This window comes from Leucoraja erinacea, chromosome 14, assembly GCF_028641065.1.
Source record: "Leucoraja erinacea ecotype New England chromosome 14, Leri_hhj_1, whole genome shotgun sequence".
In the NCBI taxonomy this organism is placed as follows: Eukaryota; Metazoa; Chordata; class Chondrichthyes; order Rajiformes; family Rajidae; genus Leucoraja; species Leucoraja erinaceus.
In genome coordinates this window covers 30,054,687-30,081,290 of record NC_073390.1, presented here as the reverse complement: position 1 = coordinate 30,081,290, position 26,604 = coordinate 30,054,687, and the positions used below count along the sequence as shown (strand labels likewise).

Sequence of the window (26,604 nt, the reverse complement as noted above, 5' to 3'; positions counted from 1 at the left end):
CATGGAAATAACATCCAATAGTCTGGACAACCTAACATTCTAGCACTCAAGTCCAGAGCATAGTGGTTTATTGGAGTTTGCCTGTACATTGTTCTTTGGGATACCTGATTATCCTGGACATTCTAGGGAGCACCTGAAGGAATTGATATTGGAAAGGCTCACATTGGAAAGCATGTGGCCAACAGATTTTTAATTATCCCCATCCCCAATACTTTGCACCTGTAAAGTTTGTCATCAACTTTCCTCTTCTTATCTGGGACCACTGTCAAAGTCAGAGTTTTGTCGGTCTTCTGAGCGTGTCGCTCAAAGATGATCTGTGCTGTTAGGCTGATGTCAGCGAAGGTTAGTGCCTCAGATTCACTGAGCTGGGATATGGTCCCTGGTGCCCGGGCTGTAAAACACACAAGTAGTTCACAGCAGGGAATACAAACTTCATCATGCTAATCTCAAAACACTAAAGGACAGTTCAGTTTAGTTTATTGGCACCTGTACCGAGGTACAGTGAAAAGCTTTTGTTGCTTGCTAAAACTAAAGTTTTTCTCTTCTATTAAAACATGTACCATGAGTGCTTGGCTCTAATCTCTGCAATAAATCATGACTAAACACATCCATCTTAGTGCTTATGCTTCTAGATTGAATGCTACACAACTCGCCAACTGAACGCCTCCCTGCCGTTTTCCCCAGTCTTTAGGATCTCGTCCTCTTACAACCTTTCCTCTCATTATTTTACTAATGTCAAGAACGGCACAGTGGCAGACCACACAGCTCCCAAGATCCAGGATCAATCCAGACATCCGGTGCAATCTGTATGGAGTTTGAATGGTTTTCCTGTGACCGTGAAAGTTTCCCCCGGGTGCTCTGGCTTCTTCTGACATCGCAAAGACATTCAGGTTGGTGGGCGAACTGTCCACTGCAAATTGCCACTAATGTCTGGTGTCTTGGATGAGTTAATGAGGATATGTGGATAATAAATTGGATTAGTGTGAATGGATGTCTCATGGTCACTGTGGACTCGATGGACTGAGAGGCCTGTTTCTGCGCTGTATCTCTCTATGACTTAAGGAATTCAACTAGCTGGAATTTAGAATTGTGCTGCACAATATAATTACTGCTTTAGTGGTGCTGGCCAAGGGGTCCACAATGACACAAGTGTCAACAAACCATTGTGGGAATGTCGTTTGTGTAAAGGTGCTTTCTAGGACAGTTTCTCTCAATTTGCTTTCACTATGCTCAATGTAAGAGATCTAGCAATTCCAATAAACATGAGACAAAACCACATCATATTTGGGCGGCATGGCAGCAGTAGAGTTGTTGCCTTACAGGGTTTGCTGCTCCGGAGACCCGGGTTCAATCCCGAATACGGGCACTGACTGTACGGAATTTGTACGTTCTCCCCGTACCAGCAGGGTTTTCTCCGAGATCTTCAATTTCCTCCCACACTTCAAAGACGTATCAGTTTGTAGGTTAATTTGCTTGGTATTAGTGTAAATTGTCCCTAGTGTGCAGGATAGTGTTAATGTGTGGGGATCGCTTGTCGGCACGGACTCATTGGGCTGAAGGGGCCGTTTTTCGCGCTGCTTTTCTAAACTAACGTAAAAAATTAAACTAAACATGCAGATTCCCCACCACTCCATGAAGGGGATTTCTACCACTTCCACAGCTACATTCATGGGTTGTAGTAAAAAAGATAAAAATCAAAATCATCTGGCCCTATTCTAGACTGGGAACACACAATACTCCAGATTTATTACGTGGCAAGTGATGTAGCAAGGGATTTGTGGTGAACGTTGGTAGCCCGTGACCAACTGCGTGGAATGGTGAGTAGGCAATCAGAAACTATTGCCATTTGATAAACAAGTAATTGATGAATGAGAAAGCTCTAATAGAGAAACAATCTCCCGTCTAATGGACTAATGGAAAAAATATTGCGCTGCATGTGAAGCCTCATTGCAGTCAGCTTCTTGCACCGAATCCCTTGTGCCTGGCCTGAAATACACTAGACAGCATAGAGAAACATCAGCAGGCATTTAGAACACACTACCTGTATGCTAGTGTCTCAATAAAAGTGGTTCACTCCACTCTTTTTCCTACCCTGATTTCAAATTATTTCACCTCCACCTCTGCCCTCTTATTGAGACCGACAATGCTCACAAAAAGGTTTGCTTTAGGCAGTAGTGATTTGTTGTAGTTATGTACACAAATACAACTTCAAACCTGATAAACCTAACCGCAGAATTCACTAAACTTTAAAACATATATGGAAGCCATTTCAATCGTTCCCTTATGCTCGTTCATTGTAAGGAGTTTTTCAATTAGTCCCACTCATACAAATCTGCCCACAGCCATGCAAATATTTCCATTTCAAGTATATATTAGCCATGGATGAATAAAACAAAGCAGACAGATTTACTTCCTCTTAAGTAAAACACAAATGTTGGAGTCAGGCAGCATCTCTGGAATACATGGAAAGGCAATGTTTCGGGTCGGGACCCTTCTTACAATTCAATGACCGTACAGTTACTTAAAGAGAAGGATGTCGAGAAGAAAGGTAAGTGAGCTGAGAGTGTATGGTGCATAGAATATTAAAACTAGCTATTGAGCTGATTCCCTTTCCTCCATTCAAAAGGCCAATGAACAACAAGATATTAGAAAGAGAAATATTTCTCTTCTTGTGTCTATCACTCATTCCAGAATAATCCAGCTAAAAAATTCAAAGGGTGTAAGTCTCTTCTGTAAAATGCGAAACAAATTAGATCAATTAATAATTTGAAGTTTGACACAAAGGTTTTTTTTGTTACACAAGTGCCATCGTCACAGAGTCAGAGAATAATACAACTTGGCCATGTTGGTCAAGATGCTCATCCAACTTACTCCATTTACCTACATTTGGCCGATATCCCTTCAAACCTCTCCTTTCCACGAAGTGTCTAAAAGTGTTTGTAATCTTACGTGCTTCAACCAGTTCCTCTGGGATCCTTTGTTTGTAGGTACTAAGCTGACTCAGCCTAATTGGGAGGCACAGTGGTGCAGCAGTAGACTGGCTGCCTTACAGCGCCCGAGACCCTGGTGTGATCCTGACTACAAATGCTGTTTGTGTGAAGTTTGTACCTTCTCCCTGTAACTGGGCAGGTTTTCTCTGTGTGCTCTGGTTTCCTTCCACATTCCAGACATGCAGGCTTGTAGGTTAATTGGCTTCTGCAAATTGTCCCTAGTGTGTAGGACAGAACGAGTGTATGGGTGATCACTGATTGGCGCAGACACAATGGGACAAATATCCTGTTTCCATGCTGCATCTTGAAAAAAAGGCTGTCTGGATCTTAGAACTCAGGACATATTTGGATTAAATCTGTACTCTATCAACGGGGGAGTAGGGGGGTGGAAGTGGATGGTAATTTAGGGGAAATAAAATGGGTTTAGTGGAAAGGGGTCAATGTGGTAATAGTGGACCAAAGGGCTGATTTCTATACTGTTATTATAACTATAAGCAGCTTTCAGATGTTCAACTTAAACTCCACTGCAGGGTTTATTTACATCTACCCCATCACACAGTGAACTGTGATAAAATTGCAAGAAAAAATTGTTCCCAAGCAGAACTTAACCTTTTTTCCTTTGCTGGAGATAGATTCCATCTCTACCTCTACCTCTACCCCGCTTTAGCACTGCAGTGCAGAGAGACAATCTTTGGTGTTTGTGATCAACCGCCTACCCAGAGGGCTGCTGTGACAACACTCCAGTCAGACTCCAAGGTTTGCATCTCAGAGTGTTCCCAGCCTTGCCCGTCCTCAGCCTCTTACACTCCCCGCTGGAGAAGGGAGAAGAATGGGGATAAGAGGGAGAGATAGATCAGCCATGAATGAATGGTGGTGTAGACTTGATGGGCCGAATGTCCTAATTCTTCTCCTATCTCTTATAATCTTATGAAGCCTAGGTGAGGGGAGTAAAGTTGAAGTCCAACAGGCCAAGTACTGGCCAGGCCCTGCTTACTTCGAATGTTCTGCTGGATGATGTTGTCAAACCGCTTCCGTTCCTTGTCGATGGTGGCCGAACGGAATGGCTCACTCAAAAAGTTGAGGAGGAAGCGTCGGGAGTTGTAGACCTCTCGCTCCTCTTTGGATAGTGCATGATAGGGCGTCTCTGCTATTCTCTTATCCTGCATACAAGAAGACTAGGATGAGTCATTTCACCCAAATAAACCTATTACACTTGTTTCCTCAGTCTGAAGAAAGGTCTCGACCCGAAACGTCGCCTATTCCTTCGCTCCATAGATGCTGCCTCACCCACTGAGTTTCTCCAGCATTTTTGTCTACCTTCGATTTTTCCAGCATCTGCAGTTCTTTCTTAAACACTTGTTCCGTTGGTATTTTTTAAATATTGAAACAATATGTATTCAATTATTTACAATAATGATATTTACAAAACAATAACAACACATGTTTCTTTGGTATTAATAGCTTGGAGCAGGACATTGCATGTTGCTTCTAATGTCTCACCCCACCACACCATGGGATCAGTGACTGCTTTACTCTACATCTACAATTGGTTTTCAAGCTGAGCGGTGAAGTGAACTGGGCCGCACCCCACCAGCTCCTTTGGCCTCACGATTCCAAGCAGCTGTTGACAGATGTTGATCACTATTTATCCGACACCTGCCCAGAACCCCCTCCTCACCTTCAATTCCCAGAGGGTAAGGACTCGAGCCAAATGTTGGACCTTCCCTCTTATGTTGGACCTGACCTGCTGAGTGTTTCCAGCTTTTTTTTTAAATGTTTATATAATTATGTATTGATAGCTGACCACGGTAAAGCTCCAATAATTCTGCACATTTTGGACTTTGATAATGCTGAACTAGCAGATTTTCTGATCTATTGTATATTATTAATATGCCATACATATTTAATTTCTTAGTGTTAGGCAGTATTATAATAAATGTTCCAGCTAATTAGGTAAGCTTAAATGGAGCACAGGAAACGAGCCCCCAGTGAACAGGAAGGAAGCACAGCAAACATCACCTGGTGAGCGCAATGCTGATCCTGCAGCATTTTCAAACCGTTAGACAGCAAGTTTTTATTATGATATTTGTGAGAACTTGCTATGCATAGATATTCTTCCATATTTTACTTCAGTAAAAAAGTGGCTACTCTTCAAAACAAAATGACATTGACACCAAAGTACTTTGGGACATCCTGAGTTCTTTAGTTTAGCTTAGTTTAGTTTAGAGATACAGCACGGAAACAGACACGGACTAGCATTATCCTACGGACTAGGGATAATTTACGTTCTTTACCAAAGCCAATTAACCTACAAACCTGTACGCCTTTGGAGTGTAGGAGGAAACCTAAGCAACTTGGTCACGTGGTGTTGGAGAAAATCCACATGGTCACAGGGTGAATGTACAAACCCAGTGCAGACAGCACCCGCAGTCAAGATTGAACCCGGGTCTCTGGTGCTGTAAACCAGCAACTCTACCACTGCGCCACCATGCCGCCCTATAAAGTATCTGAAAGGTATGGATAGAAATGGTTTCTTTGCATTTCTGAAGGCAATTAAGGAGTATTTGATTTTCTATCATGGATTTACTATCTGGTGTTCCTACATGACAAGTTTGAGATATACACATTTGCATCAACAGGGTATAATGGGTGTCTCTGGTCACAAAACATGGAAAATAGGTAGTAGGCCATTTGGCCCTTCGAGCCATTCAATATGATCATGGCTGATTATCCAAAATCAGTTCCTGCTTTCTCCCCATATCCCTTGATTCCAATAGACCCAAGAGCTATAATTAAATCCAGTCAATTGGACTCCACTGCCTTCTGTGGCAGAGAATTCCACCGATTCACAACTCTCTAGGTGAAAGTGTTTTCCTCATCTCAGTCCTAATTGGCCTACCCATTATTCGTCAAATGTGACCCCTGGTTCTGGACTCCTGTGTCTAGCCTGTCCAATCCCTTAAGAACTATATGTTTCTATAAGATACCCTCTCATCCTAAATTCCAGTGAATATAAGCCCAGTCTATCCATTCTGCCATCATATGTCAGTCCCACCATCCCGGGAATTAACCGGGTGAACCTACGCTTCACTCCCTCAATAACAAGAATATCCTTCCTCAAATTAGGAGACCAAAGCTGCACACAATACTTCAGGTGTGGTTTCACCAGGGCCCTGTACAACTGAAGTAGGACCTCCTTACTCCTATACTCAAATATACTCCTATAGAGTTGCTCCCTTACAGTACCTTGGCAAAAGCTTTTTGAAAAACAAGATAGATCACATCAACTGGCTCTCCCTTATCCATTCTACTTGTTACATCCTCAAAAAATTCCAGAAGATCAGTCAAGCATGATTTTCCCTTCATAAATCAATGCTGACTGACCGATCTGCTTTCCAAATGCGCTGTATTTAATAATCTTTAATAATCAACTCAAGCATCTTCACCACCACCGATGTCAGACTAACTGGTCTATAATTCCCTGTTATCTCTCTCCCTCCTTTCTTAAAAAAGTAGGGTTAAATTAGCAGGAACTGAGCCAGAGTCCATAGAACATTGGAAAATGATCACCAATGCATCCACAAGAACAGCCCGTGTTTGATTGATTCACCACTAACCAAATGATGGATGCACTGTATTCCAAGGGTTTCGTGCAGCACAAGGCCTCCACACCAAGGTAGAACCATTAGAATTGAAAAAGAGTGGACTCCAAGATCCATCTCCGGCCATGTGGCTCAAATCCCTGTGTTTGATATTGGAAAGCTTCACAACTGTGGTTTAACAGACATGTTCTAATCTTGCAAATTTTGTAATGTCTAAAATTGTAGCTGGAAATATCTAAAAGTGCAACTTTCAGAATATTCAAAGAGAATACAGGCACTCTATTCTCCTTTGTCACCATCGCTCTTCATAACCCTCTCTATAAATTATTCAGTATTAATCAATATGAAAATCAATAAAGCGGTGGCACAGTCAGTAGTGCTGCTGCTTCACATTTCCAGTGAACTGGTTTGAATTCTGACCTCTGGTACAGTCCATGTGGAGCTTGCATGTTGTCCATGACTGCATGAATTTCCTATTAATCGGCCATGTTAAAGTGCCCTGGCATATAGATGACCAATCGAACCCGAGGGGAGATGATGGAAATGCCCGGAAAACAAAATGGGTTCTCGATGGGTGATGCAGTCTGTCTCCATGCTGTTTGGCTCAATGACTCCAAAACTCTACCTTCTCTCCAGAGATGCTGCCTGTCCCGCTGAGTTACTCCAGCATTTTGTGTCTATCAGTATTATATTTGACTTTAACAAGTCTCTAGGTTAATTTACAAAACAGCAAGACACCAGTCCTGCTGCAGCCTGCACTATCATTAACAAGATGTGTAATGTAAGAAACGTTGTGATCAATTAGCGCAAGTTCCCACAAACAGCACTGTCTTACTTGACAGATTATCGGTTTCATTAAGGATGCTGTTGTGGGGACAGGGCTTTGATAAGCCCACTGCTCTTTTAGGTGGAAGTCCACATGTATAATGTTCTATCAGCACCACACTGATGGCTCTACGTTTTGCGCTGATAGTCCCAGTGTGAGATTTGCATCCCCAAGCTTCTGACATCGTCGGTTTTACACACTGGGCCACAGCAGACACACGGCTGAGAGCTTGGCACAGGGGCTTCTTTAGGATGGTGTATGTACCTGGTAATATTTGTAGTGGCCGTAGTCTAGAGCTGTTCCCACAGCTTTATTGGTCTTGTCTTGAATTGTGATGGGCATCAAGATATTGGCACCAGCCTTGATTAACTTGGCGACCTAGGGAGAAGAGGATGGGAAGTCAAATAGACAGCATTTCCATCTCCTCCTACAGATGCTGCCATTATAAACATACAGGTTATTAGTCAACAGAAAGCAGCTTGGCCAAGCCAGGCTGTAATCTCATCCACCCTTCAGGCTCTGCAGAGAATCGGGATACCGCCTGGCTTGAAGTTAACCTACTTAGCTGAGCTCAGCAAATTGGCCAAGAGTGTGGTTAAGCCTGGGGCTCTACACAGATCGACTCATCACTGTCCTGGAAGCGGCCCCTGTACTAAAATGCTAAAGAATTATAAGAATCAACGCTGCAGTGTTACACAACAAAATCATTCCACAATGATGTTACACCATAGGACTGTATGTGATTTTATCAATTAGATGTCAGTCACACCTCAAAAAAGTGTTGGAACATGGGAAGAAGATGGGTACTTGAAGGTCAGTATGGATATGGTGGGCCGAAGAGCCTGAATCGGCATTGCATAACTAGCAGTACCCAACACGACACCCATTCCTTCTCTCCAGAGATGCTGCCTTTCCCGCTGAGTTACTCCAGCATTTTGTGTCTATCAGTATTATATTTGACTTTAACAAAGCTATATCAATAAGTTAACCACTTATCTTTAATTTATAACATTGCAGAATTGTACACTACAGAATAATACATTACACAAACTATCCTACAGCGTTTCATTACAGAATATTACATAGAAATATTGCAGGTCTCCATTTGACCATAAATTTAATTGTATGCTAAGTGACAGCATACCCACAGTCAAGCCAATCTCTGAACATGAGAATGTGCAGGTAGTTCTGCTGTAACACGATAATTGCATTCCATAGAAACCCAGAGAGTTGTGAATTCACCCAGGGAATTGTGAATTTGTGGAATTCTCTGCCACAGAAGGCAGTAGAGGCCAATTTACTGGATGAATTTAAAAGAGAGTTAGAATGAGCTCAAGGGGCTAGTGGAATCAAAGAGTATGGGGAGAAGGCAGGCACGGGTTACTGATTGTGGATGATCAGCCATGATCACAATGAATGGCGGTGCTGGCTCGAAGGGCCAAATGGCCTCCTCGTGCACCTATATTCTATGTTTCTAAAATTGCTTTATAAAAAAAATTGTGTCAATGGGGATAGGGGGCTAGGGGCTAGAGTGTTTCAGACTCCCAATAACAATGTTATTTTTCCTGCAGGATTTTCAAAAATAAAGGCCTTTCAATAGCAAAATATTTATTTTTGTTACTGCAAGCTAAAAATACTAAAGGCAGTAATTTGTTTAAAAGAGTATCTTTACACAAGTGTCAATAGAAGCATCGCATGCCAATTTTAATGGCTCCCGGTGGTTAGAGCAGCAGCTGTGCTCTTAAGAGACAATGAGTTCTGATTACTGTGGGCAAGCAATTTTCTTTCTCCCTATACAGTACTGTTAAAATCCAAAACAGCTATTTTTCTGATTGTCAATTATCTATTTTTCTGATTGTCAAAGTGGTTTTTAAGTGGTTCTCTAGTTCCTGATCAAAATCATATAAGCAATTCGGCCGACATAATGCAAATAATGTTCCCTGATTCATCACTTGGGCTGTATCCAATTTGTGTTACGAAAACACGAGTTGTAGCAGAACTACATGTATTATGTCGCTGGAGTCTGTGCAGCTAGATTAGGGAAACAGAATTTATCTTTCGTACTGACAAACTAGTTAAATTAATGGCAGGACACTGGGATACCTCAAGTTCACCCACCCACATTGACCAACACTCTGTGTCACAGATTATCTGTGCTGAAGAGTCTTGTCAGTGTTACAGCATTTACCGGACACTTACCAAATCCACTCTGCCCTGCAGGTTTCTCTTGTCCTCATATTTGGTGCTCAGTGCCACGCTCAGGGCATTGCCCAAGCCGTGGGTGAGAGGCAGGTTGGGATCTGCCCCGTTGGCCAACAGCTCGTCCACTGCCTGTAGAGGAGGAAGAGAGTTAGATGATTACTCAGTGCCTGCCGTTCAACAGGGTATAAAACTTTACAGCAACAATGGGGTGAGAGTTGTTGTCAGTGTTCTGAGAGGAGTGTTCAAGAAGGAACTGCAGATGCTGGAAAATCGAAGGTACACAAAAATGCTGCAGAAACTCAGCGGGTGCAGCAGCATCTATGGAGCGAAGGAAATAGGCAACGTTTCGGCCCGAAACCCTTCTTCAGAATGCTGCCTGTCCTGCCGAGTTACTCCAGCTTTTTGTGTCTTTCTTTGGTTTAAACCAGCATCTGCTCCATAGATGCTGCTGCACCCACTGAGTTTCTCCAGCATTTTTGTGTACCTTCTGACAGGGAGTGTATGATTGAGACTAAGAAAAACTTTGGAGAACGAGTAATCCCAAAAGAGAGCGGCACGGTGGCGCAGCAGTAAAGTTGCGGTTTTACAGCGCCAGAGACCCGGGTGCAATCCTGACTACGGGTGCAGTCTGTACGGAATTTGTACGATTATCCCCATGACGTGCTTGGGTTTTCTTCGGGTGCTCCGGTTTCCTCCCACATTCCAAAGACATAGGTTAATTGGTTTTGGTAAAATGGTAAATTGTTCCTGGTGTTTGGAATATTGCTGGTGTGCGGGGATCGCTGGTTGGCGCAGTGTCGGGGGGCTTAAAGGCCTGTTTCCGCACTGTCCCCCTAAACTAAACTAAATGACTGGCACCTTTTGAGAGTTTTAAGGATGCTGGCCTGATGTCCAGAAAGATGCATGGATATGATTTATAATATGTAATTTTGCAAAAACTTTTCCCTGAAAAGATTAACCTCGTCAGGTTACTCTTTGCTGTTGGAAGCTTGCTCCAAGCAAGATAGACATGTGTAAGAAGGAACTGCAGATGCTGGTTTAAACCAAAGATAGACACAAAAAGCTGGAGTAACTCAGCAGGACAGGCAGCATCTCGGGAGAGAAGGAATGGGTGACACTTCGAGTCGAGACCCTTCTTCAGACTAAGCAAACTTAGTGGGCGATTTAGGAGCTAGGACCTGTGATTGTATCAACTGCAGCTGCAGATCTCATGGTCAGCCTTATGGAAACAGAGGCTGTTGTGTCAATATCTCCTACACCACCTCAGAGATTTATTTTGTTCTCTCCTCCCCCCCCCCCCCCACCCGATATCCTACATTTATCTCTAATTTTTCCCAACTTTGCTGAAAGATTGTTTATGAATGAATAAGTTTATTGGCCAAGTATTCACATACAAGGAATTTGCCTTGGTGCTCCGTCCACAAGCGACATGACATAGTGACAGTTAAGAATGATACATAAACCATTAATAATAAAACATTATTGATTAAACATGTGAATTAAATAAAATCACCAGAGCAAAAGGAGGCTCCAGATATTTGGTTATTGAGTAGCGTTACTACTTGTGGAAAAAAGCTGTTTTTATGTCTGGCTGTGGCAGCTTTGACAGTCCGGAGTCGCCTTCCAGAGGGAAGTGATTCAAAGAGTTTGTGGCCAGGGTGAGAGGGGTCAGAGATGATCTTACCCGCTCGCTTCCTGGCCCTTGCAGTGTACAGTTCATCAATGGAGGGAAGGTTGCAGCCAATAGGCTTGTATTCACTGGAGTGAAAAGACTAGGCTTGTATTCACTGGAGTTTAGAAGGATGAGGGGATTTCTTATAGAAACATATAAAATTATAAAAGGACTGGACAAGCTAGATGCAGGAAAAATGTTCCCAATGTTGGACGAGTCCAGAACCAGGGGCCACAGTCTTAGAATAAAGGGAGGTCATTTAAGACGGAGGTGAGAAAAAACGTTTTTGCCCAGAGAATTGTGAATTTATGGAATTCCCTGCCACAGAGGGCAGTGGAAGCCAAATCACTGGATGGATTCAAGAGAGAGTTAGATAGAGCTCTAGGGGCTAGTGGAGTCAAGGGATATGGGGAGAAGGCAGGCACGGGTTATTGATTGGGGACAATCAGCCATGATCATAATGAATGGCGGTGCTGGCTCGAAGGGCCTCCTCCTGCCCCTATTTTCTATGTTTCTATGTAATAACCTTCTCATCTGATTGGACGATTCGCTGCAGCCTTATCTGAAGCATTTATCCTGGTTCTATCTTCATTGATAATATCTGGATAGCTATCAGAGCTTTAGATCAGATGGTAGATTCATGGAAGAGGCCATTATCTAATGTGCCCTACCCCACTCGTCAAAGGACTCCATTTCCCACAGCACTGAAATGCATTTTGTTCAATATATTTACAATTCTTGTTGAATATTATCGATGTTTCTGTGTTAAATTCTGTGTTCTGTTCCTGCACTGCGATCATTTTCTAAGTACATCTGTATTCTTAACCCTACCAAGCTGCAGTACTGATGTGTGCTGACAGAGGGGAATAACACACTCTATACAGATACACAGTACACTGGCATCACCTGCTGGCAAGTCACTATTCTGCAGGGTCCTCTCCAAGTCCACTTGAAGGATAAGTGTACCAGTGCCCATGTCTTCTTCATGGACAATATCTCCAGTAATGAGACCTGTTACGCCTGTCAACTCTGATCGGCACGCTCTGCTTTTCTCGTGCTCGACAGCAGACTCGCGAAACAGGCACTATTCCAACTGGGAAGAGATTCCAGGTGGACAAAGATAAAGAACCAAGGATGTGCTCCTTGAAAAAGTGTAACATTCCCACCGACTCCTGAGTGTCTCCGTTCCATGACTCTCCAAAAGGAGGATTTTAGAGAGTATTGAATTCATGTATCACTGAACCAAGAATTGCTTGAGTCCATCAATATAGTCCACATAGAGGGACTGTGTAAGGAGTGCACCACCTCACAAACTATCTGGACAGGCACATGGATAGAAAAGGTTTAGAGGGATATGGACTGAACACAGGCAAATGGGATCGACAACTAGGCATGGATGAGTTGGACCAATGGGCCTGTGTCTGTGATGACTTTATGACTCTATCCATCATCAGCCACCTTCTGTCCCGATTGTGAGAGGTGTCTGAGGCTCCCACATTGGCCTCTTCAGCCATGTCAGAACCCTATGAACTTGAATGGAATCATCATCCTCGAACTCGAGGAACTGCCTAATAAGTGAGTCCTGCAGAAACTTGAAACCAGAATAATCCTGCGAAACTGTCAATCCCCTTCCCACCCACAACTAGAAACAGAAAATGAGGAGAAGGGAGCATTTTCCCATTTCTACCATGCTGAAGGGGCAGATCAATGTCAGGTGGCAGCCCTATGCCCAGCTAAGGCTCTATTTCCTTGCCTCACAGGTTGTATACAAATGGCAGTGTTGGCAATTAACTAGGATGTATTGTACCAAGCCTGTCTTCCAGCAGGGTACTTGGCAGAGGCGGATATTTTATATTGGGTAGATTGCGGGGATATAGATTAGGAAAGGCCACCAGCATTTTGACTAGACGGCTGAGCAAGAATTCATATTTACAAAGCGTTCAAAGGAAATACAAACCAGATCGTTTCCACTGGCGATGGCTAACGATAAGGGCGAGTGGCCACTCCATAATAAATTGGGATTTGCCTTGTGCTTCAGGAGATGTTGAACAATCTGATGAGCATGCTGAGGAAGCAACAAAGTCATTATCAATAAATAACCTGCAGGAACTAATGGTCTCGATGACTGTATGGATGCACAAACTCTCTGTGCAAACACTCAGGGTTCGGTGCTGTTTTCCATCTATATCAATGATTTGGATAAGAGTTTATAAGGTTTGTCGTTAATGAAAGTGAATAGTATTGTAGATAGCGGATGCCAAAGATTTCAGCAGGATCTTGATCAGTTGCGCACGTGAGCATAGGAATTGTTAACGGACTTAATGCAGATAAGTGCAAGGTGTTACATTTTGGGAAGTCTAACCAGGGCAGGACGTTCAAAATAAATGGCAGGCCCCTGGGCAGTGTTGTAGAGCAGAGGGATCCAGGAGTGCAGATACATAGTCCCTTGAAAGAATCATCATAGGTAGTTGATAGGGTAATCAAGAAGGCTATCAGCAGATTGGCCTTCATCAGTCAGGGTTTTGAGTATAGAGATTGGGATGTTATGTTACAGCTGCACAAGCTGCTGGTGAGACAACAGTTGGAGCATTGTGGAAAGAGTGCAATGAAGATTTGCGAGGATTTTGCCAGGACTTGAATACCCAATTTATAGAGAGACAGTGGGCAGCTAGGAGTGTATTCCTTGGATTGTAGGAGGATGAGAAGTAATCATAAAGAGGTGTTTAAGACCATGAGGGGAATAGGTAGGGTGGATGCAAAGAGTCTTTTATCGGGAGTAGGGGAATCAAGAACTAGAGGATATGGTTTAAGGTGAGACAGGAAAGATTTAATAGGAATCTGAGGGGCAACGTTTTCACGCAGAAGGTGGTGGTTATCTGGAATGAGTTGCTGGAGGAGGTTGGTGAGGCAGAAACTATAACAACATTTGAAAGACATTTGGACAGGTACATGGATAGGAAAGGTTTAGAGAGATATGGGCCAAATGTGGGCAGGTGGGACAATTGTAGACGGGGCACCTCGGTCGGCATGGTCTAGCTGGGCCGACGGGCCTATCTCTGTGCTGGATCAGTCTATGACTCCAGAAACCCAAATTTTTACCACATCACTGATGTGTAAGTGTCAATGCCAAAAAAACTAACCAAAGCACTTGTTAAAAGATCCATTAGATTGTTATAAATATATTGCTGGCTGAATGGGAGGGTATGCAGCAGCTTTGGAGGCAAAGGGACTGTCAACATTTTAGGTAGTGAACCAGCATTCATTCCTGATGCGGCATCGCGACCCTATACATTAACCTGTCCCTTTCCCTCCACAGGTGCTGCTTAACCCGCTGAGTTCTCGCAGTAGTTTTTTTTTCTCCAGATTCCAGAATGTGCAATCTCTTGTGTCTCCATTGTGTTAGAAAATGTCCGCACGCAAGATTTGTGTGTCAGGCGGTGCCATTATATTTCTTTACCTTGTAGTCATCTTCACGTTGACAAGCAATATGCAATGCGGTTCGTCCACCCACTTTAGGCATGATTTCAGACGGGCTGTGGTAATGCTTCGGGACACCTAACTGATTGGGGCTTTTCGCAACAAACCTGGTCGACAACTCTGGGTCAAATATCTGTTAAAGGAAAGAAAAACTTGTGTTTGTGCACAGACTCTCCCACCATGCGGTGAGAACGTAGAGGTTGAGAAGGAGTTTCTTCCCAGAGGCAATTCGGACTGTAAACGCCTATCTCACCAGGGACTAACTCTACTGAACGTTTTTCCTTCCATTATTTATTATGTAAAAGAATATGTGTGTTATGATTGTGTTTATAATTTGTTTGGTTGTTTTGTTGTTTGTCTTTTGCACAAAAGTCTGCGAGCATTGCCTCTTTCATTGCACTTCACATCTCGTATGTGTATGTGACAAATAAACTTGACTTGACTTGACTTGACCAGTCGGTCTCATCATCAGCTCATGGCTTAACACCATCTACTCAGTTTGGTTCTATACCCAAGAAAAACATAAGTGAAGTGTCAAATCATTCGTACCAAGTTGTCAGAAATGCCAAGCAGGATGAGTTAAAGTATTTCTTGGTAGTTCCGATTAAATTGCAAAGTTGGCCTGCAGCCTAGAAGAATGCACCTTGTTTTCCTCAGTATTGCGCTGGGTCTTTAGAAACATAGAAACATAGAAAATAGGTGCAGGAGTAGGCCATTCGGCCCTTCGAGCCTGCACCGTCATTCAATATGATCATGGCTGATCATCCAACTTTAGAAGTCACAAGAAGAGATTTGTGTAATATCTCAATGAAATAGCTACACCTCCCTCTTTACCACAGTGGAATCCTCGATGTCCCGGCCTGCTGCTTATATTGTGCCATCTACAATGCAGAACAATGTGGTCACTGAGCCAATGCAACCAGTCGGAAAGGGAAAAGAGCTGATGGTTACAAGAAAGGCAGAAGATGTAGAGTACGAGGTGAAAATAGTGCTAAGCTTGCAAAAGGAAGAGAGGAATGGTGAAGGAAAGCTTAGAGCTTCAGAAGAAAGGGAAAGTGAAGTGAGAGAATGGTAACATTCATGGGCTTGACAATTGGAACTGGATGTGACACTCAAGCAGTGATCTGACAAAAGGTCTCTGAAATCTGATTGAGATCCAATAGTGTTGTTATGTCACTAAACTACCCTCCTCACACTTACTGAACTAAAATATTATTTTGTGAAGGGTTGTCATTATGGGCAAACAAAGCACACTTTCTATTAGAGCCAGGGTCAGAGAAGTCGCTATTTTGGATAATTTTTGGTTTGCACGAATTGGATATCCTGAACTTTGATATCACCAAGTCTCCCAGGGTTCCTTTCATGTCATCCTTACTTTTTCCATTACTGCCCATTTTCTTTTCATTTTAAGCCCTTTTCAGGATTGAAAACAAAGAGCTGGTCTTCAGAATAGAGATAAGGGAGGGTTGTGATCCAAGCTGCATCATGGCTGCCAGACTTTGTAACTTCAGGGCAAAGCCCTTTGAAGGCCACCAATGGTTAGGTAAACATTTGGATCTGGATTGCAGACTTGGGTTCCAAAAGAGGAACCCCACGGACCTTTAACCCTATACTACAATGTAGCAGGGGAATGATCTTGCCTCTCACACTGTTAGCGGATATGCCGTTGTTCCTATGAACAGTTTCTTCCAATTTCTTAAGAAAATCAATTGGTGAAACCCCAATAAGAAAGTCCAGATCAAGGAAACATGATACCCAACTTTGGTTCTAGATTTCTATGGTCTTATTTTAGGATGATGTCTTAGAATTTGTCAACTACATTTGCCATCTATATCAATAATTCAGATGAGAACATAAATGGGAAGAGGAGCGAGTTTGCTGATGATACAAAAGTGGGTGATTTTGCAGATCGTGAGGATGGTTGTGAAAAATTGCAGCAGGATTTTGATTGATTGGCCAGGTGGGCTGAGGAACGGTTGATGGAATTTAATACAGAGCAATGTGAGGTGTTGCATTTTGGGAAGTCTAACAAGGGCAGGACCTACACAGTGAATGGTAGGGTTGTGGGGAGTGTTGTAGAGCAGAGGGATTTAGGAGTGCAGGTACATGGTTCCTTGAAGATGGTCACAGGTAGATAGGATGGTCAAAAAGGCTTTTGGCACATTGGCCTTCATCAGTCAGAGTTTTGAGTATAGAAGTTGGGAGATCATGTAGCTGTTGTATAAGAAGCTGGTGAGGCCGCATTTAGAGTATTGTGTTCAGTTTTGGGCACCATGTTATAAGAAAGATGGTGTCAAAATGGAAAGGTACAGAGAAGATACATGTGGATGCTGCTAGGACTAGAGGTCGAGTAGGCTGGGACTCTATTCCTTGGAGCGCAGGAGGATGAGGGCTGATCTTATAGAGGTGTATAAAATCAGGAGAGGAATAGATCGGGTAGATGCACAGAGTCTCTTGTCTAGTGTAGATGAGTCGAGAACCAGAGGACATAGGTTTAAGGTGAAGGGGGAAAGATTTAATAGGAATTTGAGGGGTAACTCTTTCAAACAAAGGGTGACGGGTGTATGGAACAAGTTGCCTGAGGAGGCAGGGACTATCCCAACATTTAAGAAACAGTTAGACAGGTACATGGATAGGACAGGTTTGGAGGGATATGCACCAACCGCAGGCAGGTGGGACTGGTGTAGCTGGGGCATGTTGGCCGGAGTGGGCAAGTTGGGCCGAAGGGCCAGTTTCCACGCTGTATCACTCGATGACTCTAATTCTACTTCGGAAGTGCAACATACTTATTGAACTTATTCCTAAATCCAGTTGAAAATGAACATAATTTGTGCACAACGCACCTCCAGTAACTGTAGAGCAAGTCTCTGTGCCTGTGAACGCAGCTGGACCAAGGGAACTGAGTGACATCAGCTGCTGTTCTATGAAAGAACCATATCACTTCTGTGATTTTCCAATGGGAGAATGCTTTTTGTAAAGCCCAAGTCCAGCATTGCCCCTCTTGCTACCTAGACCTTTGCCAGAGAGCCGAGCGGTTGTCTATCTTTGAATAGACTGAGATGTTACCTCTGTCAACACTAGCCTGGCTGGCCTTCCTCATTTTGATCTTGGTGAACATTCAAACTGCTGCTTCCCAGGTGCTTACTCGCACCAGCCCCCTTTGCCCATGTTGGCACAAGGTGCTGTCTTGGTTTAGAAACAGGCCAACAACATCTGGAGAGGTTGGCCAGGGTCTCTCAGTCACTTTTGATCCTGGCATAACTGTGTGAATCCTCTGTTTTGTCCTACAATGTCTAAGCAGTGTGGGATCAGCCATTGAACATGGTACCTGATCAGGCCCGTAGATCTCATCGCTGTCCTCTGCTCCTAAATCAGGGTTTGCGCCAGCGTTCAGCAGGAGCTCTGTAATCTGCACACCTCTCTTGCCTGGGAGATTGGCAGCAATGTGGAGTGGGAGCAGTCCATTCATTCCTTCCTTCTGCAAGCAGAAAACAAAACACATTGTCCTTATGTTCACCTGTATTTGGTTTTTATGCGTTGTATTGTATTAAAATGTTATGCTTTCACTCTTCACACTCCTTCTGTTGAGCTTGAGGCCAGGTGATGGAGGGGTTGGTGGTACATTACAGATATGTCCATTGCCTTCTGAGACTAACCAAGTGCTGAATCCCTCAGTGTATCCTTCAGTGCTGTGGACAGATGTTGGCAGGTGTTGTCCATGTTCCTGCTCATCCTGTTGGAGAATAGTGAATTTAGTAATGGGATAACCCTGCTCTACAGCTCTGAGCCCTGATGCTTATGTTCAATAAAACAGCAGCTTTCCTTGACTAGGAATCCTTCATTAGCAAGAAAATGCCAAGAAAGTGCAGAAAATCCTACGGGTGAAGGTGAACAGCCGGAAGCGGTAGTGCATGTCGGCACAAACGATGTCGGAAATAAGGGGATGAATATTCTGCAGCGTGACTTTAGAGCTCGGAAAAATGCTGAAAAGCAGGACCTCCAGGGTGGTTATCTCCGGTTTGCTTCCAGTTCCTCGTGCTGGCGAGAGCAGGAACAGGGAGATATGGGACCTGAATGCGTGGCTGAGGAACTGGTGCAGGGGGCAGGGATTTAGATTCTTAGATCACTGGGATCTGTTTTGGAGTAAGGGGGAACTGTACAAAAGGGCCGGATAGCATCTTAACAGGTGGGAGACCAGCATTCTGGCAGGCAGGTTTGCCACTGCTACACGGGTGGTTTTAAAGTGAATAAGGGGGGCGGGGTGTCAAATGGGATAGTCGAGGATGGAGTTAAAGGGAAAGAAAGTAAAGGGATAGTTAATGACCCTAGAATTAACGGGAAAGGAGGTTCACAAAGGGATAGGAGAGTATGGCCAAGTTTAATAGGGATCGATGTGAAAGCTGAGGTGCGTAAGGAATTAAAAGTATTGTATATGAATGCGCGAAGTATAAGAAGTAAAGTAGATGAGCTTGAGGCTCAGTTAGAGGTTGGTAGATATGACATTGTGGGGATTACTGAGACATGGCTGCAGGAGGATCGGGCCTGGGAACTTAATATTTACGGTTATACATCCTATAGAAAGGACAGGCAGGTGGGCAGAGGAGGGGGGTAGCTCTGCTGGTGAGGGATGGAATTCAGTCCCTTGCGAGGGAAGACATAGGGACTGACGAGGTAGAGGCACTGTGGATTGGGTTGAGGAATTGTAAAGGCAAGATACTAATTGGTGTTATCTACAGACCCCCCAAATAGTAGCCCGGATGTAGGTAAAATAGTAGCAGCAGGAGTTAAAACTGGCATGTAACAAAGGTAATGCCACTGTGGTGATGGGGGATTTCAATATGCAGGTAGACTGGGAAAAACTGGTTGGTTCAGGAGCCCAAGAAAGAGAGTTTGTACAATGCCTCCGAGATGGATTCTTAGAGCAGCTTGTAATGGAGCCGACCAGAGAAAAGGCAATTCTGGATTTAGTGTTGTCCAATGAATCAGATATGATAAGAGAACTCGAGGTAAAGGAACCGCTTGGAGATAGTGATCATAATATGATTAGTTTTAATCTGCAATTTGAGAAGAAGAAGGTTAAATCGGAAGTGTCAGTGTTGCAGTTGAACAAAGGGGACTATGAAGGCATGAGAGGGGAGCTGGCCAAGGTAGACTGGAAAGGGATCCTAGCAGGAATGACGGTGGAACAGCAATGGCAGGAATTTCTGGGCATAATCTGGAAGACGCAGGATCATTTCATTCCAAAAAGGAAGAATGATTCTAAGGAGAGTAGGAGGCAACCGTGGCTGACAAGAGAAGTTAGGGATAGAATAAAACTAAAAGAAAAGATGTATAACACAGCAAAGAGTAGCTGGAAGCCAGAGGATTGGGAAACTTTCATAGGACAACAGAAGGAAACAAAATGGGCAATACGGGCTGAAAAGATGAAGTGCGAGGGGAAGTTGGCCAGGAATATAAAGAAAGACAGTAAAAGCTTCTTTAGATCTGTTAAGGGGAAAAGAGTAGCAAAGTCAAATGTGGGTCCCTTGAAAGCAGACATGGGAAAAATTATTATGGGCAACAAGGAAATGGAAGAAGAGTTGAATAAGTACTTCAGATCTGTCTTCACTAAGGAAGACACAAACAATCTCCCAGATGAACTGGAGGACAGAGGATCTAAGAGGGTAGAGGAACTGAAAGAAATTTTCATTAGGCGAGAAATAGTATTGGGCAGGCTAATGGGACTGAAGGATGATAAATCCCCTGGGCCTGATGATCTGCATCCCAGGGTCCTTAGGGAGGGGGCTCTAGAAATAGTGGACGCATTGGTGATCATTTTCCAATGTTCAATAGATTCAGGATCAGTTCCTGTGGATTGGAGGATAGCTAATGTTATCCCACTTTTCAAGAAAGGAGCGAGAGAGAAAACGGGGAATTACAGACCAGTTAGCCTAACTTCGGTGGTGGGAAAGACGCTGGAGTCAATTATTAAAGAGGTAATAATGGGGCATTTGGATAGCAGTAAAAGGATTAGTCCAAGTCAACATGGATTGATGAAAAGGAAATCATGCTTGACTAATCTTCTGGAATTTTTTGAGAATGTGACAAGTAAAATGGATGAAGGGGTGCCAGTGGATGTAGTGTATCTAGACTTTTGAAAGCCTTTGATAAGGTCCCGCACAGGAGACTGGTGACTAAAATTAGAGCACATGGTATTGGGGGTAGGGTGTTGACATGGATAGAAAATTGGTTGGCAAACAGGAAGCAAAGAGTAGGAGTGAACGGGTCCTTTTCAGAATGGCAGGTAGTGGTGAGTGGAGTGGCGCAAGGCTCGGTGTTGGGGCCGCAACTGTTTACCATATATATTAATGATTTGGAAGAGGGAAGTAGGAGCAACACTAGCAAGTTTGCGGATGACACAAAGCAGGGTGGCAGTGTGAACTGTAAAGAGGATGTTAGGAGGTTGCAGGGTGACCTGGACAGGTTGAGTGGGCAGATGCATGGCAGATGCAGTATAATATAGATAAATGTAAGGTTATTCACTTTGGCGGCAAAAACAAGGGGGCAGATTATTATCTCAATGGGGTTAGGTTAGGTAAGGGAGAGGTGCAGCGAGACCTGGGTGTCCTAGTACACCGGTCACTGAAAGTTGGCTTACAGGTACAGCAGGCAGTGAAGAAAGCTAATGGAATGTTGGCCTTCATAACAAGAGGATTTCAGTATAGGAGTAAAGAGGTTCTTCTGCAGTTTATCTGTAATTTTTAAATTTTTTTATATATATGTATTTTTACCTTTTTTTAAATATTTAAAATTGCTCTTGTGAATCGCACCGTGGGATTGACTTTTAAATTTTGTTGTACCATGTGCAATGACAATAAAGAGATTCATTCATTCATTCATTCATTCATTCAGTTGTATAGGGCTCTGGTGAGACCACATCTGGAGTATTGTGTACAGTTTTGGTCTCTAATTTGAGGAAGGCCATCCTTGTGATTGAGGCAGTGCAGCGTAGGTTCACGAGATTGATCCCTGGGATGGCGGGACTGTCATATGAGGAAAGATTGAAAAGACTAGGCTTGTATTCACTGGAGTTTAGAAGGATGACGGGATATCTTATAGAAACATATAAAATTATAAAAGGACTGGACAAGCTAGATGCAGGAAAAAATGTCCCAATGTTGTGGCGAATCCAGAACCAGGGACCACAGCCACAGTCTTAGAATAAAGGGGAGGTCATTTAAGACTGAGGTGAGAAAAAACTTTTCCACCCAGAGAATTGTGAATATATGGAATTCCCTGCCACAGAGGGCAGTGGAGGCCAAGTCACTGGATAGATTTAAGAGAGAGTTAGATAGAGCTCTAGGGGCTAGTGAAGTCAAGGGATACGGGGAGAAGGCAAGCACGGGTTATTGATAGGGGATGATCAGTCATGATCACAATGAATGGCGGTGCTGGCTCGAAGGGCCGAATGGCCTCCTCCTGCACCTATTTTCTATGTTTCTATGTTTCTAATCTGAGCACTTACAACGAACCACACTCAAGGAAGATAAGGATAAGCCGGTGTGATATGGTGGGGTTGTTTGCTTCGATTTCCCCAGCTCCTAAATTGCAGAGGTGGGAGGTATGAGCTTGATGTTTCCCTTGGGAAAGGACTGTGTGCAAGATATTATTGGGCTGGTCCCTGACGTTATGCAGGAGGACCACTGAATCCTACTGAACAAAGATATTTACATATAGCCCAAGAAGTCAACAAGACAAAATACAAAAATCTGCATATGTAACTAATTGAGTTAATAAACTATCAAATTGAGATGTCCGTCACAGGGATGCTCCTCATAGAGATACGACACAGAAATAAGCTTTTGGGGGCACTGTGTCTGCACCAGCATCAAGTACCTGTTTTTACACTAATCCTATTCCAACTCCCCCTTTAACTCCCCCAACCCCGCAGCCCATCCAACCATCACCACCACCAAGATTCTGCCCTTCACCATACACAAAAGGCACAATTTACAGTGACCGATTAACCTGCTCGCCTTTGGACATGGAAGGAAACCGGAGCGCCCGGAGGAACCCACGTGGTCACAGAAAGATTGTGCAAACTTCATACAAACAGTATTGGAGGATAGGATCACACCTTGTCTACCAGCTGTGCCACTTCGTCACCACTGTGTGTGTGTGTGTGAACATGTAGCAGTGCTATAGCAGACGGTAGGGCACAGGCAGACGGTAACTGTGCCTGGGGCTTACTAGTTGACTGTATCACCTGCAGCTTCATGTCAGAACATTAATCAACTGAGAGAGGAAATGGCTGAGAAGGAGATGAAGTATACTCAACTATTTGAATCAGCATCCAGAGGAACGGAAATAGTTCTTAGAGGTTTCTTATATTAATGGAAGAGGGATGATCAGGTATAGGTACAAGTATCATTCTCTGCCTAAATCCTCCCGACTGGTTGAACCAGGTACCATCACTGATCCACTGATGACACTCATTGTTTATGGTACTTCGCCAACATTGGCTTTAAATGGACCAGTGCAAGACCCACTTTACCCAGTCTCTAAACCAAGTACAATAATCCTGGAAACTTATGCAACAGTGTAGGTTCGCACCCCCACCGCACCTTCCCCAACCCATTAAATTAGTACTCTGCCCCTTTCAGAATAGCAGGCAGTGACCAGTGGGGTGCCGCAAGGCTCGGTGCTGGGATTACAGCACCGAGCCACAATATACATCAATGATTTAGATGAAGGGATTCAAAGTAACATTAGTAAATTTGCAGATGATACAAAGCTGGGTGGCAGTGTGAATTGTGAGGAGGATGCTATGATAATACAGGGTGTCTGGGACAAATTTGGTAAGTGGGCAGATGCATGGCAGATGCAGTTTAATGTGGATACATGTGAGGTAATCCACTTTGGTAACAAAACAGGAAGGCAGATTATTATCTAAATGGTGTCAAGTAGGGAAAAGGGGAAGTACAACGGGATCTGGGGGTCCTTGTTCATCAGTCAATGAAAGTAAGCATGTAGGTACAGCAGGCACAGAAGAAAGCGAATGGTATGTTGGCCTTCATAACAAGAGGAGTTGAGTATCGGAGCAAAGAGGTCCTTCTGCGGTTGTACAAGGCCCTAATGAGACTATTGTGTGCAGGTTTGAGGAAGGACATTCTTGCTATTGAGGGAGTACAGCGTAGGTTTACAAGATTAATTCCCGGTACGGCGGGACTGTCATATACTGAGAGAATGGAGTGGCTGGGCTTGTATACTCTGGAATTTAGAAGAATGAGAGGGGATCTTATTGAAACATATAAGATTATAAAGGGTTTGAACAAGCTCGAGACAGAAAACATGTTCCCGATGTTGGGGGAGTCCAGAACTAGGGGCCACCGTTTAAGAATAAGGGGTAAGCCATTTAGAATGGAGATGAGGGAACACTTTTTCACACAGAGATTTGTGAGTCTGTGGAATTCTTTGCCTCGGAGGGCGGTGGAGGCCGGTTTTCTGGATACTTTCAAGAGAGAGCTAGATAGGGCTCTTAAAGATAGAGGAGTCAGGGAATATGGGGAGAAGGCAGGAACGGGGCTGATTGGGGATGATCAGCCATGATCACATTGAATGGCGGTGCTGGCTCAAAGGGCCGAATGGTCTAACCCTGCACCTATTGTCTATTGCCTCCCTCCCACCAGATTTTTGGAAGCACTTTACCTGGTTCCAGCAATCTATCTTGATTACATCTTTGTTAAGTATTCAAGGACCATAGGCACTATATAAATGCTAATTGTCATATTGTCACCTGTGCTTTGTTGAGCAGCAAGTCCTGTCCATATCATCCAATGAAAGTCACATGAACTTAGTCAGATTGTCTATTGTCTATTGTCAGATGACGTTACTTTGGAAGAGTTTACATTACCATCGTCTGAAGTCGGGTGTTTGGATTCACTCCATTCTCCAGCAAGGTTTTTATTGCCTTGATGTCCACTGCCATCAAGGAGAAAAATATTGATGACATTGGATGTGAGGAAATATTGGGGTCTGCCCCTCTACGAAGAAGTAGATTAGTAATTTTTCTTCTACTCCGATGTCTAGGAATGTGAGAAAATAAAACTGTTTCGTCATCTCATTATAATTAAAGGATTAACATTTTTTATATATATATATATATATATATATATATATAATAATATAATATGATAATAAAAAACAAACACAATCACAATTAATTTGCAGTAAAAGGGCAAAGAAGAATTAATCAGATTACATTGAGATTATTGTGCAGCAACAATCTGACTATTTGACAATCTTGGGCCTTCGCTGATGCTATACTGATACAATAGATATTCTGGATTACCAGATGTTAGAACTATTAATGCCTAACCCATTTTTAGTTTACATTTTCTTGTAAGATGCTACACAGGACAGTAAAACTCTAATAATTCGGCCTCAAATTGCTCAGAAGTTGAGCAGCTGTCTCTCTAATTGGAACAAAATGTGGGGTCGAAAGTGCAAACAGGATACACGGCTGGAATCAGAGTGCCCTGGGAAATGCTTGAGTTGGGGTCTGACCTACCAGAGGTCACAAATATGGGTGGATTTGAAGCGGGAGGCAGGGTTCGGCATGCTTGTCTATTTTCTGTTCCCTTTAAAAACACCAGGTTCACTGGAAAATGTGTTTTTACTACCGTGAATTATGTCAAAAAAGTGAAATAAAAGTGTGTTCGGGTATTAATGTGAGCAGCATCAAAATGTCCGAAAAGAATCTGATGTTGTCAGATTATCGGAATCGTACATCATTTCAAATATATTTTTGATTAGAATAAAGTTCCCAGTGAAACCATTAAGTTTAAAGGTGAGCATAGGAAATGGACTCTGGTCAGTTTAAAGATGGCGTGGGAAAGGGGGCCCTAGCGAGTTGAACAAGAGTGCGGAGACTATGGCTCCAGTTATGTTAAAGGAAGCACAGGAAGCAAGGTCCCAGCGATCTGAATTAGAATAGGGAACTCATCACTGGTGGGCCAGGGGCCAAACCATCACAATTTGTGAATCGTAAAATAGAGGATGATCAGAATCGTACTGTTACAGAGAGTAGTCTCGTACAGGAAGACTCCATGTCCTCCCGCCATGTTTACTTTAGTTTGGTTTAGTTTAGAGATATAGCGTGGAAACAGACCCTTCAGCCCACACTGACCAGCGATCCCACTACACTAGCACTATCCTAAACACTAGGGGCAATATACAAACCTTTTACCAAAACCAATTAATCTACAAACCCGTACGTCATTGGAATGTGGGAGGAAAATGGAGCGCCCAGAGAAAACACATGCAGTCACAGTGAGAACGTACAAATTCCGTACAGACGGCACTTATGGTCAGCACCGAACCGTGGTCTCTGGTGCACTAAGGGCGCAACTCTGTCGCTGCGCCACCGAGCTGCCCCAATATCACGTTGGCAAATATAAATTTGACTACTAACTGCACTATTGCAGCAATTGACTTCTGCACTCTTTAGCTAGCAGTTGAATAAGTAATGCCCCTGTCCCACTTAGGAAACATGAACGGAAACCTCTGGAGACTTTGCGCCCCACCCAAGGTTTCCGTGCGGTTCCCAGAGGTTGCAGGTGGTTGCCGGAGGTTGCAGGTAGTGGTAGCAGGTAGGGAGACTGACAAAAACCTCCGGGAACCTCCGGGAACCTCCGGGAACCGCACGGAAACCTTGGGTGGGGCGCAAAGTCTCCAGAGGTTTCCGTTCAGGTTTCCTAAGTGGGACAGGGGCATAAAAGGAATCATTTATTTACAATCCAAATGATTTTCAGAGAGGCAACTGGGACCAAGTATCGATACCAGTCTTCAACTGAT

General features: G+C 43.6%; 1 protein-coding gene across 2 annotated transcripts in view; it reads right to left on the bottom strand.

Moving 5' to 3' along the window:
• ankmy1 (ankyrin repeat and MYND domain containing 1) overlaps positions 1 to 26,604 on the bottom strand; it is a 58,593-nt gene that overhangs the window by 12,747 nt on the left and 19,242 nt on the right. For both annotated transcript variants that reach the window (XM_055646026.1, XM_055646025.1), the window contains exons 7-14: positions 24,662 to 24,833; positions 18,098 to 18,247; positions 14,750 to 14,902; positions 13,250 to 13,357; positions 9,618 to 9,749; positions 7,683 to 7,796; positions 3,985 to 4,150; positions 220 to 391 (exon numbers count right to left, since the gene is read on the bottom strand). In XM_055646026.1, coding sequence (XP_055502001.1) covers positions 220 to 391; positions 3,985 to 4,150; positions 7,683 to 7,796; positions 9,618 to 9,749; positions 13,250 to 13,357; positions 14,750 to 14,902; positions 18,098 to 18,247; positions 24,662 to 24,833 — 1,167 coding nt within the window. The remainder of the gene's footprint in view (positions 1 to 219; positions 392 to 3,984; positions 4,151 to 7,682; positions 7,797 to 9,617; positions 9,750 to 13,249; positions 13,358 to 14,749; positions 14,903 to 18,097; positions 18,248 to 24,661; positions 24,834 to 26,604) is intronic.